This window comes from Balaenoptera acutorostrata, chromosome 15 (genome assembly GCF_949987535.1).
Source record: "Balaenoptera acutorostrata chromosome 15, mBalAcu1.1, whole genome shotgun sequence".
NCBI lineage: Eukaryota > Metazoa > Chordata > Mammalia > Artiodactyla > Balaenopteridae > Balaenoptera > Balaenoptera acutorostrata.
Genome location: NC_080078.1, coordinates 28,016,088 through 28,032,308, shown reverse-complemented (window position 1 = coordinate 28,032,308; position 16,221 = coordinate 28,016,088). Strand labels below are relative to the sequence as shown.

The following is a 16,221-nucleotide window of genomic DNA, read 5'->3' as shown; positions in this document are numbered from 1 at the left end:
GTTGAGTTCACCCATATGACTCGGGGTTGGATGGATGCTGGCTGATGTAGGCTGGTTTCAGCTGGAAAGACTGGGTGACTTGGCTCTGCTCCAGGTGTCTTTTATCCTTAGAGAGGGTAGCCCAGACATGTTCTCATGATGGGGGCAGAGGTGCAAGAGAGCAATCAAACACCAGCAAGCACTTTGCAAACTTCTGTGTGTGTCATGTCTGCTAACCTTCATTAATCACCTGACGAACTCAGAATCCAGTGGTGGGGAAACAAAATCCTCTTTTTTGGGGGGGTGAGTTTCAAAGTCACATAAAAAGAGTGTGGATACAAGGAAGGGGGAAAAAATGGAGGTCCTTCATGCATTCATCCAACACAGGGTCCCAGATCTTATCGTTATCTACTTTGAGATGGTCCTTTGCACATTGGAAGGAAGTATGTAGGATTAAGGAGAGTTAAGTTTTATTTCCTCCCTTTAACAAACCACCAGTTATATAAAATGTTACCAGTTCAGAGGTTGATCATAAGACAAACCATGCAATGAATTTCTGAGAAGAAAGCTCTCCATCTATGGAACAGCAGTGCAGGATGAAGGGCAGTGAACGAGTGCACAGTTTCCAGCCAGGGCCCTTCGACGCAGGGGGCTCTGTGGTCAGCCTTGGATGGAGCATGGGTCCAGCCACCTTTGTTCAGTAGCCTTTCAGAAAGTGGTCACTGCCCAGCAGGACTGCCTAAGGCAAGAGACAGAGGGCTTAAGGTTTCCTAGGTCCACTGGCAGTGAGACGTTCCCAGAGGGCTCCCTGCGGCCACAACAAAGGGGCTGATGGTGCAGCTGGATAGCTTTGGTGCAAAGCCCAAGCCAGGCACTGTTCCAGAATCCTCATCAGCAAAGGCAGCAGTGCCTCCTCTTGGGACCCTCAGGGCTAAGGTCAAAAAGGGCCAGGATCCCATTCTCCCCTTTACAATTTTCTCTCTTAGAGAGAGAAGCCTTCAGGAAAGATGTGCGGCCCTGTAGAAACAGCCAGGAGTCCTGGCTTTAATTAGAACCTGTTTCAAATGTGATTTTCCCTCCTTGTGTCTCTACAGCGAGGCCCAGAACCAGGTGAAATAGGGGGCTAATTTGCCATAAAGACAAATCTTCCCATCTCCTACCTGGCTCTCTCCTGCCTGGGAAACTAGCCTTTTTTCCTGCCTTTCTTGTTTCTGCCTGCTGAGACAACCGCAGGAGCCTGTGCAGCTTTATAACATGTATTTCAAAAGAAGGGAGAAATACCTGGGTATTTTTTTTTAACATGAACTGTTTCCCCTTTTACTGTTTCATTCAGCTCATGATGGAGAGAAAAAAAGTAGAGACCCAGAAAACACTCCTATGTAAATAAAAGTTCAGTACTGTCCTAGTGAACCAAAAGGCCTCACAAATATAGTGGCTTAAGAGAAAGAAGTATATTTCTCTCTCGTGTAATAGCCCCAGAGGGGATGGTCCAGGTTGGTGGGGCAGCTTTACTCCAAGCTGTCACTCAGGGACCCAGGTTCCTCTAACATTATTGCTCTGTGGCCACCTACTGTATTGTCCTCATCTGCATTGTGATAGTTAGTTGCTGTCATGGCCTATGGGAAGGGGGAGAGAGGACACCCAGGGCAACGAATTATTTTAAGTGAGTAAGTTGAAGTGGAAATTGGGTGCATCACTTTTGCTAACAGTCCATTGGTGAGAGATTAGCCACGTGGCCAAATTTCGCTTCCAAGAAGGCTAGGGAAATCTAGCTCAGGATTAGGTGGCCATGTGCCCAAGAAAAAAGGTGGGAGGATCTGGATGACAAGTAGCAGTCTTTTACAATATCATGTCAGATGGGGTATACGTTTAAGGAGCCTACTGTGTGCCGGGCATAATGGTTTGTGCTTTCACGCTTTGTCACTTGTTTACTTCTCTGCTGCACTTTGCAAAGTAGATCTTCTTATCCTCACTTTATTTTCTGACAATGACAGCAGTAGCAGCTACTATCTAATGAATACCTACCATGAAGCAAGGACATTGGTACTTTACATTATACAAGATAGTTTACATGATTCTTTTGAATACCATAACCCCCTACCACATAGGCATTGTTATTTTATTTTCCATTTTATTGGTGAAGCTTAGAGAACTTAGGTAACTTGCTTAAGGTCTCCAGCTTATAAGTGGAAGAGTTGGGATTTGAACTCAGGCCCATCTGCTCTTCAAGTTCATGCTCTTTCTACCATATTCTAAAGAAGATTTTACAGTCACAGAATTCTTCCAAACTCTGCTATCTGCTGTATAAACAAGCTGCACTGAATCCTCCACCCGCTCAGCTTCACTGATCCTTCTTTCTCTCTCAGCGTGCTCAGATCTTATTGCTGACGTCTTGCCTTCCAAGGCTCTACTATGGCTGTCAAGAGCTCAGTGTAGGATTCAGGAGCAACGCTTGGAATACTTTGTCATCATCAAAAGTGATCGCTGCTCTCTGAGTGGTGGGGAGGGGAGAGTGGAAGCACAGGGAAGAGAATACTGGTGAATATCTCCAAATGGGGTCCCCCTACATTGTCATAGAGGGAATCGGTGTGACGTAGCATGAAGAGACCAGGCAACCACACCTACCTCATTGTCTTGGGGTGGGGTGGGGTGGGGAGCCAACTAAATGCCATGATACCTGCAAAGCCCCTGGATGGTGCCTGGCTGGAGTGGTGACGGAGCTTCAGGCTCCTCCCAGTTCTAAGAGAAGCATATAGCACCTTATCCAACCCAGTTCTTCAACAGGAAGCCACTTTTTGTTGGTGACTGGCCAGCACTCCCGCCAATGCCAGTGCATCTCAGAGGATGCAAGACCCGTACTCTTGTAATGCAGTAGCCAACTGAGTGCTGAGAGCCTGGCAGGGAGAGTCTCTCATGACACCCCAGCTCCCTTCTCTTGCCCCACTTTAAGGAAGAAAAAGGTAAACATATATTTCCTCCAGGGGGAATTTGAGACTTCATGAAATTTCCAGTTGTGACATTTTGATGTCTCCTCTTGTGAATAATATTTACATGTATATCTCAATCCCTGATGTTTTGAGAGGAGGAATCAAGAAAAGTGTTTTCTTATAATTCTCACTCTGTCCTCCACCTTCTTTAGTTTTGGGGGAACGTTTTCCTGCAGATAGAAACTTGTTAAGGAAACAAGAGTTTCTTCTGTAACGCAGGCAGATGGTTAAATAGATGGTGAGTGTTGTCACAGATTCGTAAATTTCAGGATACTTGGAATTCAGCCAGGTGTCAAGGGTTCAGATCCCAGCACTGTCACTTGGACAAGTTGCCAAAGCTCTCTTGCTTCAGTTTCCCCATTTATAGAATGAGACCAATAATAGCACCTACCTCATTAGGATATTGAGAGGATTAAAGGGGGTAACAAATGTCCATTCCTTAGCCAGGTGCCTGGAGCAGAGCACGCACTTAGTAAAGGTGAGCTCTTACTCAGGTTACACTGGGTGAGCTGGGAAGGGGGAGTGTCAGCACAGCCTGCTGCTGGATCCAAGCGGTCTCTGTAACCAGTCCCCGCCCCCTGCGCCTGACTCCGTTCTACGTCCCCTGCGCTGCGGCTGCTAGAGAACATCCATATGCCTCTGCAAGTTTTCAGCCAGGGGTTTGGAGCTGAGCAGCACGCTGCTTCTCCTGCCCCAGAAGCTCCAGTCCTTCTATCCCTGTAAAGTACAGGTCGCGTGGCCTTCCACAGTGTGGACGATGTATTAGAACCCGCTGGATATTTGTGTGTGGGTGTGGCAATCCTTGGCATACTTTGCCTTATGTAGCTGTATCACTCCAGCCTCTGCCTCTGATTTCACATGGCCTTCCTCTGTGTGTGTGTCTATGTGTCCAAATTTCTTTATTCTTTTTTTTTAAAATTAATTAATTAATTTTTATTTTTGGCTCTCTTGGGTCTTCGTTTCTGTGCGAGGGCTTTCTCTAGTTGCGGCAAGTGGGGGCCACTCCTCATCGCGGTGCGCGGGCCTCTCACTATCGCGGCCTCTCTTGTTGCGGAGCACAGGCTCCAGACGCACAGGCTCAGTAGTTGTGGCTCACGGGCCCAGTTGCACCGCGGCATGTGGGATCTTCCCAGACCAGGGCTCGAACCCGTGTCTCCTGCATTGGCAGGCAGACTCTCAACCACTGCGCCACCAGGGAAGCCCCTCTTTATTCTTATAAGGACACCAGTCGTTGGATTAGGATCCACATTAATCCAGTATGACCTCATTTTACCTTGATTACATCTGTGTGATAGTTACGTAGGATATATTTAATGTATATATTTTATATATATGCATATTATATATATCGGATATATTATATAGGATATATACGTACAAATATGTATATATGGAATATACGTATATATGGAGAATTATTGAATCACACAATTATGGAGGCTGAGAAGTCCCATAATCTACTGTCTGCAAGCTAGAAACCCAGGAGCTAGAAACCAAAGGAGCCAATGTTGTAAATCCCAGGTCAAGGGCAGGAGGAGACTAATGTCCCAGCTCAAGCAGGCCAGGCAGGAAGGGCATGGATCCTCTCTTCCTCTGCTTTTTGTGGTATTCAGTCCCTTAACAAATTAGGTTGGTGCCCCTCTACATTGGAGAGGATGGTGTACTTTACTGAGTCCACTGATTCAAATGCTAATCTCATCCAGACCCAGAAATAATGTTTAATCTGGACACCCTACGGGCAAGTCAAGTTGACATATAAAATTAACCATCACAGATCAGAAGATGAAGCATCCTGCCCATTTCTAATATTTGAGAGAATGTCATTGGAATCAAACTGTCTCTGGTGCTTTTCTCCCCTTATCAAATGTTCATTATCGTATCCTACTATGTGCCAGGTACTGGGCTAGATGTTGGGGATACAGTGATGAGCAGAGCAGTATGATGTCTAACCTAATTGGAGCTTATATTCTAGTCAAAGGAGATAGACAATACACAAATAACTAAGAAAGATAATTTCCTATATGCAGGCTAAGAACGTATTAAAATAGGGAAAGGTGATAAGAGCAACGGGAGTGTTTTCACTGGGTCATCAGGAGGAATTTTCTGAGTGACCTTTGATCAGAGAACCAAATGACAAGAAGGATCCGAAAAGAAGGGTGTTTTGGCAGTGAGAACAACAGGGACAAGGTCCAGTGGCTCTGAGATGGTGAAAAGCTTGGTGCGTTCAGGAATAGAAAGGAATCCTGTGTGTGTATGCTGGATTGAATAGCGTCCTCCCCCCACCCCGACCCAAATCTACTCAGAACCTCAGAATGTGCTCACACTTGGAAATAGGGTCTTTGCAGATGTAACTAAGTTAACATGAGGTCATCCTGGATTAATGTGGGTCCTAATCCAATGACTGGTGTCCGTGTAAGAAGAGGGAAGTTTGGACACATAGACACACACAGAGAGGAGGGTCATGTGAATTCAGAGGCAGAGATTGGAGATGCAGCTGTAGGCAAGGAATGCCAGGATTACTGCAACCACCAGAAGCTGGAAGAGGCAAGGAAGGATACTTCACTAGAGCCTGCAGAAGGAGCACAGACCTACCGACACCTTGATTTCAGACTTCTGGCCTCCAGAACTGGGAAAGAATAAATTTCTGTTGTTTTAAGTTGCACAGTTTGTGGTAATTTGCTATGGCAGCCCTAGGAAAGTAGTACACTATGTGATGGGTCATAATAAGCGTGGGAGAGATGAGGGTGGGCAAGCAACAGCCAGAGGCCAGGCCATGCCGACCTTCGGGGTCACAGCAAATCATTTGGATTTGATTCTTAAGTGTGATGGGAGGATTAATCGCTCCATTTCAATATATTCTTGGACCAAAGGTAGGGACAAATTGGGAATTGTTGAAAGCTTAGGGTGGGACCTTGCTTACCAGGTGAAATCCATCACCTGAGACCCAAGATGATCACCAAGGGAGAATGAGTGGTAGGAACCCCTCCTTAAGATATCCTTGGCCCAAGGAAAGAAGGTAGGTGGGAGGCCACCTGCCAAGACCCTCAGATGTGTAGCTTCTTTTGAAAACTGGTTATTACCTTGACTCTCCATTTCCATGGAGGCGAAGCTCCATCCCACCCGGCACCTGTACAAGTGTCTGCTGCTAATTAAGAGAGAGACAGATGGAGGAAGGTACAGTTTAATTTTGAAGCCTTGGTTCCTTCAAGACAATTAGGCTTATTGGAAGGAAAGCACCTTTTTCATTCATTCTTCCTCTTTTTAAATGAAGAAAAATCAAAACGGAGAGGACCAGTGTTGTTGAAAGCCTCACACATCTGTCACCTGGTCGGCTTGTTCACCACCTGCCCACGAGGTACCTGGGTTGATTAGGTTAATGCATTTATTAATGGGGCTTACATGGCTGCTCAATGAACCTGTGATTTCCATCACAAGCCGCTTTTTAATATACTAAGACAGGGACCACAATGCACAATGCCGATAGTGGCCAGGTAAGTATTTCTTTCCCATCCTCGGTAACTAAATCAGAGGGGATGAAAAAGAGGATTTCACAAAAATTGCATTTCCTGGTTATGGGAACAGTTCATCCACCTAACCACCAACCACATCCTTGTTGAAATGATCTTGAAAATAACTCTTTGAAGGATGGTTTCGTGCCCCATGCAGCAAGTCTGTACCTGCTCTGCACTTGTCGAAAACACCTCTGAGTCTTGTGGAGGGGGGATAGACAAACAAATAGATGTGAACGATATAATCCTGCATACAGGACATTAGATGGTCTGATGACCCCTTGTTTTCTTCACTTTATTACATACATATCCTTTCAGTTTTTGAAGCTACCATGCTACTTCCCACCTCAGGGCCTTTGCAAATGTTGTTCTGTATCAGTTATCTACTGCTGCATAACAAATTACCCCAAAACTTAGTGGCTTAACATAGCAACAGTTTATTGGGCTTGTGGTTCTGGATCAGCTGGGAAGTTCTTCTGGTTTGGGCTGGCTTGGCTGCTCTTGGCCAGGCTTACTCAGTGTCTGTGATGAGCTGGCAGGTGGGCTAATGGCTGTACAGTCTAGGATGGCCTCACTGGGTATCTGGCAGGTAGCAGGCTGCTGTTGGCTGTGGTGAACATGGGCAACTGGACTGCATGTTTCTCATCCTTCAGGAGGCTAACCTGGGCTTCCTTTTTCATATGGAGGCAGGGTTCCAAGATCTGATAGCAGAAGCTGTAGAACTTCTAAAAGCCCAGGCTTGGGATGTGCGTGACATAATTTCTGCTGCAGTCTACTGGTTAAAGCCAATCACAAGGTCAGGCCATATTCATAGGGTAGGGAAGTAGACTCCACCTCTCGATGGAAGGAACTGCAAAGTATTACAGCTATTTTTGCAATACACCCCATGTGCGCTCACCTGGATGCTGTTTCTGTTACTCTTCGCTTTCAGATTCCAACTAAGAGCATCCTCAAGGATGCCTTCCCTAACCGGCACCTCATCCCAAACGGATCAAGGCCCTTTCTTGTGTCGTCTCATAGGGACAGCTAGGCACTCAATACACATGGCAGCTGGAGGGAAGCAAAGAGGGAAGGAAGAAAGGAAGGAAGGGTGGTTAGTTTGGATGAGTGCTTCCTTTGTGCTTAGCTGCATATCTGGCACAGAGTGCTCAGTAAATGTCTGTTGGATTTAATCCAGTGCCTCTTTCATAAGCCAGAAGACAGACAAAATATATGTATTGACTAGTTACTCTCTTTCAGAATTGTGTTATATAGCTTATATGTCTCATATAGTTTATTCTTAACAATAAACCTCAGAGTAGTTATATTATCCTCATTTTACACCAAAAGAAATAGAGATATAGGAGTTTGATATTCCCAAGGTCTCATAGACTCAGGTCTGTCTGATTCCAAAGCCTACAGATTTTTCTGTCCCACCCTTGCCCCATATACCGAACACTCTCTATGCCCAGGGGTTTCCCAGTGCCAGGTTCGCCAAGAGACAAATTCAGGGTTGGGTGTGGAGAAGGATGTATTGTAGGTTCTCCACGGGTGACTCCATGAGTCCTCCTAATGGGGGCTGCTTCCCATACCGGCACTGATAGGACAAGAATTGAATGCCTCTGTGACTATTTTTCTTTAGAACTTTTTGAGAGGACATCACCTATCCCAGCTGTTGGGACACCTGTTTCATAATCAATTTCCTCAGTTTGTCAGAAACGGGAACCTTCCAATGCATCCCTTGCTCTGAGCTGCCCTTAGACTCGTCCATTGTCTAGAAAGAGGAATTTGGGAATAAATGGTTCTGGATTGTGCCCGGGGACATAATGAGGGTGGGTGAGACTTTCAGTAAGAGACTGAAAGCAGTTTAGTGAGAGCAAATAGATGTGAAAATGGAAAACTAGAAAAGAGCAGTCAGGACTATGATAGCGCAGAGGTTGCTGAGGGAGCCAGGGAATCAGAAAGCATCATCTTAGCTTAACCTTGAAAGTTGAATAACAGAGCATCTGATGTAAATGAAGGGGTGACACGTCAGCTCCATCCTCTGGTTCTCCGACCAGCTCAGAGACCTCGCTATTAATACTCATAAGACTGGATAGTTCTTTATAGCACTTACTATATTTCTACTTTTATGTAATTTGTGGGATTATTTGGTCACATTCTGTCCTTCCCTCATAGAATGTCCACCCCATGAGGACAGGGACCTTGTCTGTTTCTGATTCTCCTAATGTCCTTATATTTACAATGTCTATCACCTGGCCCATGCCTATTTGATGTATGACTAAATGACTGAGAAAAATTGCTGGGAGAGGTTTTGGTAAATGGTAATATGGTCAGTTTTGGAAATATGCCTTTGGGGGACTTCACTGGCAGTCCAGTGGTTAAGACTCTGAGCTTCCACTGCAGGGGGCCTGGGTTTGATCCTTGTTTGGGGAACTAAGATCCTGCAAGCTGAACAGTGCGGCCAAACAAAACATAACAAAACAAAACAAAACAAAAAAGGAAATATGCCTTTGGCTGTAGTGTGGACAGTGGCCTGGGGGAGGTGAGACTCAAGGCAGGGGAGCCAGTTTGGTGGCAGAAGTAGAGCAACATTCAAAGCAAGGATGAGGGGGCTTCCCTGGTGGCGCAGTGGTTGAGAATCTGCCTGCCAATGCAGGGGATACGGGTTCAAGCCCTGGTCTGGGAAGATCCCACGTGCTGCGGAGCGGCTGGGCCCGTGAGCCACAATTACTGAGCCTGCGTGCCTGGAGCCTGTGCTCCGCAACAAGAGAGGCCGCGATAGTGAGAGGCCCGCGCACTGCGATGAAGAGTGGCCCCCGCTTGCCACAACTAGAGAAAGCCCTCGCACAGAAACGAAGACCCAACACAGCCATAAATAAATAAATAAAAACAAATACTTAAAAAAAAAAAAAAAAGAGTGAGCATATTTCTCTAAAAAAAAAAAAAAAAAGCAAGGATGAGGCATAGCATAGGTTAGAGAGGCATTTGGTAGGTATGATGGGAAGGACCTGTGGGTTAGCAGTTGTGTGGAGGAGAAGAGGAGGGTGACATCGGCACCTGCTCCTGTGTCTCTGGCTTGAGTAACTAGAGAGTTGGTGTTCCCACTCATGAGAGAAGGAAGAGCCTGGAGAACAGATGTGAATGATGTTGATGGGTTCAGTCTTGGCCACCTTGAGTGGGAGATGCCAGTGACTCTGTCCTGGAGGTGACCGGATACATGAATTTTGAAGTCCAAGGAGGGATGTCAGAGCATCCTTCTGTTGAAACATCATGGCATTGGAAGCCTAGAACTTTCCTCTGGAAGACAGAAGGATGCGATTCTAATACCAACTTGAATGTAACTCATGCCACCTTAAGGAGTGCATGGTATTTCGGGAATGTGTGCTCTTCCCATGTCGGTAGCTATTCTATAGTTCCTTCTGGCATTAATATTCTGTATCTTCAGACAGCTCTAGAATTCAAGGAAGGGGGGACATTCTCTTGAAAGATTGCATTACTCAGGGTTGTTTACATTAAACATGGACAGAAACCCAACTTAAACTGTATTAAGCCTGGAAGGTTAACATGTGGCTTCCGGGGGTGCTGTGTTGAGGAATCTAAGCAAAGGCCATGCTAGCTAGGAAAGAGCTCTGTGATCAATGAGTGATGTCTGCCACAGATGCAGAAGGGGCAAGGGGGGGGGGTGCATATGTGCTCACTCATTCCTGAAAACAGAGCTTTCCCTCTACGGCCTTTCAAAAGCATCAAATAATGTCTACTGGAGTTAGGTTCTACCTTGGCTCAGCCGCTAGCTGCGGGTAACCTCAATTAAATGATTTCATGTTCCTTAGCTTGACAGGTTCCTCATCTGTCAAGCAGAGGTCATAATCCCTGTCTTTCCCACCTCTTGTGGTTGAAAGGATTCAATGAGAAAAGAAATGTGGAAGGGCAGTGACCTCCATGAATTTACATATATTCACACACGTAACAGTATGGGATGCTGGAAGTGTGGATTAAAGAGCAGCACATATTCCTGGACTCCTGAGAGACATATGTTCAAGAGTTTATTGCTAAGACATTAACTTAAAAAGTATAGAGGATCTTCTAATAAAAGAATTGTGAGAGAAAATAAAGTCTCAGAAAGTTATCAAATAAATTGAGAAAGAAGGCAGGAAAGAAAGAAAGGAAGGAAGGAAGGAAGGGCGGAAGAGAGAGAGAGAGAGAAAGGAATCATTCAGTGCTTTAGAGTGTGGTGAATGAAGTGGAAATTGGTATAATTCTTTTGTAGCATAGTTGGCAATATGTATAAAGGGCCTTAATAATGTTTACAGCCTTTGGCCAAGTAATTCCACTTCAGATAATTTATTTCAGGGCTGGATAGTAAATATTTCAGGCTATGTGGGCCATGCAGTCTCTGTCACAAGTACTCAAATCTGCTGTTGCTCTGCAGACAGTAGGTAAAGGAATGGGCATGGCAGCCTTCCGGTAAAACTTTATTTACGAAAATGGGTGGCAGCTAGATCAATCCATGGGCTATAGTTTTCCACCCTCTGATACAGATTAAAAAATATTTTAAGAATTATTTTACATTCAAAATTCTAAATACTAAGAGAGCTTTAGTCTAGAAAATTCTCATTTCAGATTGATTTATATTAGCAAAATATTGGCACAGCTTGAATGCTCATCCATAGGATGAATGATTAATTTTCATAGTTCTGCTCACTGAAATATTATGTAGGTATTAGAATGCTGTTTGCTAGTGATTTATAACAACATGAAGAAATGCTTGCTAGAATGTTACATGAGAAATTACAGTTATTTATAATGATGATGATAATGGTGGTGGCTAATATCTAAGCACATTACGTATGTCATCACTTAACCCTCTAAAGAACCTTATGAAATATCCTTTTTTATTGTAACCACTTTCCTGATGCAGAAGCTGATGGTAATACAAGTTATTTACCAAAGTTACACTGCTAGTAGGTGGCAGAAGTGGGATTTGAACACAGGTCTGCTTAACTGCTAAAAGCAAAAACAAAAGCACAACACAAATTCCAAATGAAACTCTTTATTGAGAAAACCAGGAGAAAATACACCCAAGTGTTGATATTGACTGTCTTGGGCGGTAGCTGATAGATATGAATATTTCTCAATGTGTTTGATATTTTCTCTAATGAGAAGCATCATTTTCATAATGAAGAAAGAACAACACTTGCATTTTATAAGACAGGCAAGAGTGGCAGAGTGCTAGGTGTGATTGTGAGGGAAGAAGGATTTGGGGGGAGCTAGAGATTCCCTTGGGGATGCCCTCGCCTTCTTGGTCCTCCTCTTGTTGGTGGAAAACACATGACCCTGTCCTCCTTCCTTCTGTCTGCTCCGGGTGGAGTTTCTAGTGTGTGTCTCGTTTGGACTGTTGGCCCACTGAGATGCTGTTCTTGGGTTGACCTGCCAATCCCTAACTGTCTTTCTCTCTCTCCTCTCTCTCCCTCTCTCTGCTCTCTCCTCTCCCCTTTGTCCACCTACCTGTCCCATCGTACAGCCGACAAGGTAAATGATGACTTCTACTCCAAAAGACGGCACCTGGCCGAGCTAGCCGCCAAGGGGAACTTGCCTCTGCATCCTGTAAGAGTGGAGGATGAGCCGCGGGCCTTCAGTCCTGAGCACGGCCCCGCCAAGCAGAATGGACAGAAGTCCCGCACCAACAAGACGCCCTCCCACCCCCTGGCCTACAACTCCACCGCCAACTTTAAGAGCTGGGACCCCAAGGATCAGTCTCTTCGGCGGCAGCAAGCTTACGGGAACAAGGGCAAGCTGGGCACGGCCGAGTCGGGCTCCAGCGACCCCTTGGGAACTCGCACCCAGCACTACCCACCCCCGCAGCCATACTTCATCACCAACAGCAAAACGGAAGTGACTGTCTGAGCTGTCGCTACAGGGGACATCCTGGAGACCACACTCAACTGAGAGAGGCAAAAAATACCCCAGCACACACCCTCCCTGTCCCCCACCCGCACACCCACCCACACGTTCACCCTCCACACCGACCGACGACAAACCTACTGGTGACATGGAATCACGCTTTTCCTGCGTCATGCCTAACATGTGTCGGCGGGCAGCTGAGCAAGACCGGAACGTGGACGGTCAGCAATACAGCCAAGGGGAAACTGAGGCACCCTCTTTCGACTTAAGGGTCGAGGTGGCCAACTCACATGCCTAAACCATGGGGCTGATTTTTCTTTTCCTCCTAACTTGAAACTGAAATCCATGATGAAAAAAAAGAAGTAGCACAATTTAGAGAAATTGTCCATTTGAGCACATATACCATTGACCATGCATTGTCTGTTTCTGGATGAAAGAGCCAGAAAGGATGGAAAGGGGGGTAGAGAAGAGGGGTCGCTGGTGCACTTGATAAGCATTTTCTAATCCCAGGAAGTAGTGATGTGGACATAAAATTGTGATGAGCGTGAGACAGTAACTGGACCCCCCCCATGCTATTTATAGTACTTCTCATATCATCAAGGTTGGAAGCAAAAACAACACACACTCAAACTCACAAAAAATAAATAGACCCTGAACCCACCGACAGTGATGGGAAAGAAAGAACTTTTTTAGGCAACTCCCATAAAGACTGTGGAAATGGGAGGGGTAGGCTTTTATGGCAGGGAGAGGGTCCAGAGAGTCTTAAATAACTATTTTTTAAAAAAGGAAAATAAAATAGAATCCCACTACAAAACAGACGAGAACAGCAAAGTAACTTTTGTCCAACATCTTCAAGACTTAGGAAATCAACAACGTCGTCAAGAACAAACAAAATTCACAGTTGAAATGTCGACAAGAGGTGAGAAGGGGACGCAGAGCCTCTGATTTCTGGCGTTGTACCCCCGCCTCCGAGACAAGAAACAGAGACAGAAACCAGTCCTCTATTAACTGTCTATCCCCGACTCCCTTCCCCTTCAGCCTGTTGCTGCCGCCGCTGCCGAATTTCAACTGCTTTGGACTGAAAATGTCATAAGCGTGGGTGGTGCCTTCAACGTGTCACTGTTGAATGACAGTCTTGTTTCCCAAGTGCAACCTGTGTTCTTTTAGCCTTCCTCCCTCCTGTCTTTCTGCAGTAGTAGAAGGTGTTTCCATCCTCTGTTTGTTGGTGAGCCCACCCAATCCCACACTCTGAGGGGGAATGCTGCAACTTGCAAAGACCAAGACCTCCCTCCCCCACACACTGTCAAAACTCCCTGAGTCCCACCATTTTCTAGCTCCCCAAACCTAGCGTGGGACCCAAGCATTCCTGGTCCCATCATTCCCAGGATAGATAGATAGACAAATGATCCCTCCAAACCACTTCCCCAGATACTGCAATGCGTTCATTTCCCATCCACGATACCCTGGGGTTGTTGTTCAGATGGGTTCTCATAGCTAATGGATGTCCCAATAAAGACAGTTTTCCTAACAGTTTGATTTGTTTAGTGGAAGCCCAAAGAGAGAGGTTGACGGAGAAGAGATTTTCTTTTAAGGTGAGAAGTTTTCAACCAGTCCTTAAATGGCTTAGCTAATTAACAGGAACCTTGGAGAGACCCCCCCAGCTCTTCTGATGTCAGAAACTGAACGTGGTCTGAACAAGACCCTTCCTGGAATGCTGGACATCAGCGTTCTGCTTCCCCATCTCTCTGACATCATGGGATCGGGGAAACCAGCTGTTTATTCTCTTTTTTACTCCCAGCTCATCTGGGGACATTAACAGTGCATTTTATCTCTCTGGGCTGTAGTCTTCCACTTGAAACATGGGGAATTGGGGTGAGATCAAGCTTTTCAAGCTTTTTGAAATAGCAAAACCTCTTCCCATTAAAAAAAAGAAAAGAAAAGAAAAATCGTGCCCAGAAGACCCTCTGTCAGATCCCGGTGAATAACGAGGCTCTGTGCTGGATGAGGCAGGGCTGGGTGATTTAGTGCCTGCTTTCTCAGCCTCTTGGCTGAAACCCCAGTGCTCTCCACTGTGGAGTAAACACTAGTGGGCTTGGTCAGTGTTTCCTTGAAGTTAGTTATCTGTGTACCTGCCACACACTTTTGGCATCTTTGTGTATCCCTATCACAATATTTGTACCTAAATTGATGCATTTTTAATACATTTAACTTTTGAAAGGAAAACTATCTGTCAGTATCACAAACACAAAACCAATATCAGTCACCCTGAATAGAAAGTAAGTGTAAAATAAGGACAAAGGCAACAGTGCAGCGATTGTTACGTTCTAGCTACAGACTATTACCCGTAGAAGGGTTTGAACCTGGAGCCTGGCGTTTGCTCCCCTTCTTTCTCTTCCCTTCCTTCTTTTCTCTCTCCCTCTCCCCTTTTCTTGATTAAAAACAGATTAGCAGACGTTCAAGAGTTGTTAAAGATATACCGGCACCCACTGGAGACTTTCTCCTTGAAGTAATCAAATGGGCTGACAAAAGTGAAAAGGGAATCATTTCCTATGTGACTCAGTGGTAGTTAGTGCTCTATCCATGTACTACTAAAAATCATCTTGCATTCACTAGTGGTGCACAGCGCATACTTCAGGAAATACTGGATTGGCTTGTTTGGTGAGGTTCCCTCCAGCTCCAAAGTTCTATCATTCTAGTCTCCCTTTTAGCTCCTTTCTGCTCCTTTCCCTCAACCCCCTTCATCTGACCTTTATCCCAGTCCTGATGAAGGACCTTTCTTGGTCTCTGAATCTACAGGATTTATTCGTCATGGTCCTTCTCTTCTGAGTAAACTGCACCCAGTGAATTTTGTAAATTGGAGGTCTGCAGCTATAATTTCGGCAGTGAAGTTGCAGCTTGGTCCATAAGAAGTAACAGTGGTGAGAGCCCAAGAAGAACAGTACTTAGCCTCGTTACCTTCCAGTTGGCTTTGGGAGCTGAACTGAAGCGGGGGAAGGGAGGGAGTTTGGACAGGGAAGTTTATTCTCTGGCTTCTTCTAGGGAGGGTGGACAGACCTCATGATACTGAAAGATTATCATGACCTGTAGAACTGTGACTGCCACGTATCAACAAGGATCCTCTAGCCAGAATGGGGAGACTTAGAAGCAAGAAACCAGAACAAAGCAGGGAGACTATCCCCTCCCCATCCCCTGCCCTGGCAGTAGCCTCTTCTTCTTACCTTTAGCTACCACCCAGCTTCCAACCCAACAGGACCAGAGTCTGACTTCCCTTTGCCCTCCCAGAGCGTCTCAGCCTCCGTCGGCCTTGGGCTCCGCCTGGCATTTCCATCTAACAACTCCCCCCAGTTTTTTTGTGTGTAAATGGAGCATATTTTATGTGCGAATATTTTAGTAACCATATGTTCTGCAAGTAAACCTGTGTTAATACTTGTCAACAACTGCAGAGTTTATGATACCAATAATACTTCCTACAATGAAGAAAAAAAAACATTTGTTTTCTAAGAATGTTTATTTGTAAACATATGTATTCACTATATTAATATGAATTTCTTACCTGGCAATAAAACTGATTATATGTGATGCTGTTGGGGTTACCATGTATCTTTCTAGGGTCCTACATCCTAATCTGAGTTTTCACCAGGGAGCACCAGTGTTAACGTAGGGAGCTAAATCCTTAATATTCTGAGTGCACGGGAAATCATTACAGGTAAAGGAAGATTTTAGTTAATAGCAACAAATTTTCCAGGAGACATTTTTGCTTGAAAGGTTCTTGGTAAGAGTCTTGTGTCATGTCTCTTAATTCACTTCCTGCCATAAAATATGTATCATGGCTTGGTCTCCCTGATCATAACTAAATCTATCCT

General features: G+C 45.2%; 1 protein-coding gene across 1 annotated transcript in view; it reads left to right on the top strand.

The window, feature by feature from the left end:
* SHISA9 (shisa family member 9) overlaps positions 1-15,937 on the top strand; it is a 297,855-nt gene extending 281,918 nt beyond the window's left edge. Inside the window, exon 4 of the mRNA XM_007188372.2 lies at positions 11,979-15,937. Within this exon, the coding sequence (XP_007188434.2) occupies positions 11,979-12,361 (383 nt within the window). The 3' untranslated portion in view covers positions 12,362-15,937. The remainder of the gene's footprint in view (positions 1-11,978) is intronic.
* The last annotated feature ends 284 nt before the right edge of the window (positions 15,938-16,221 follow it).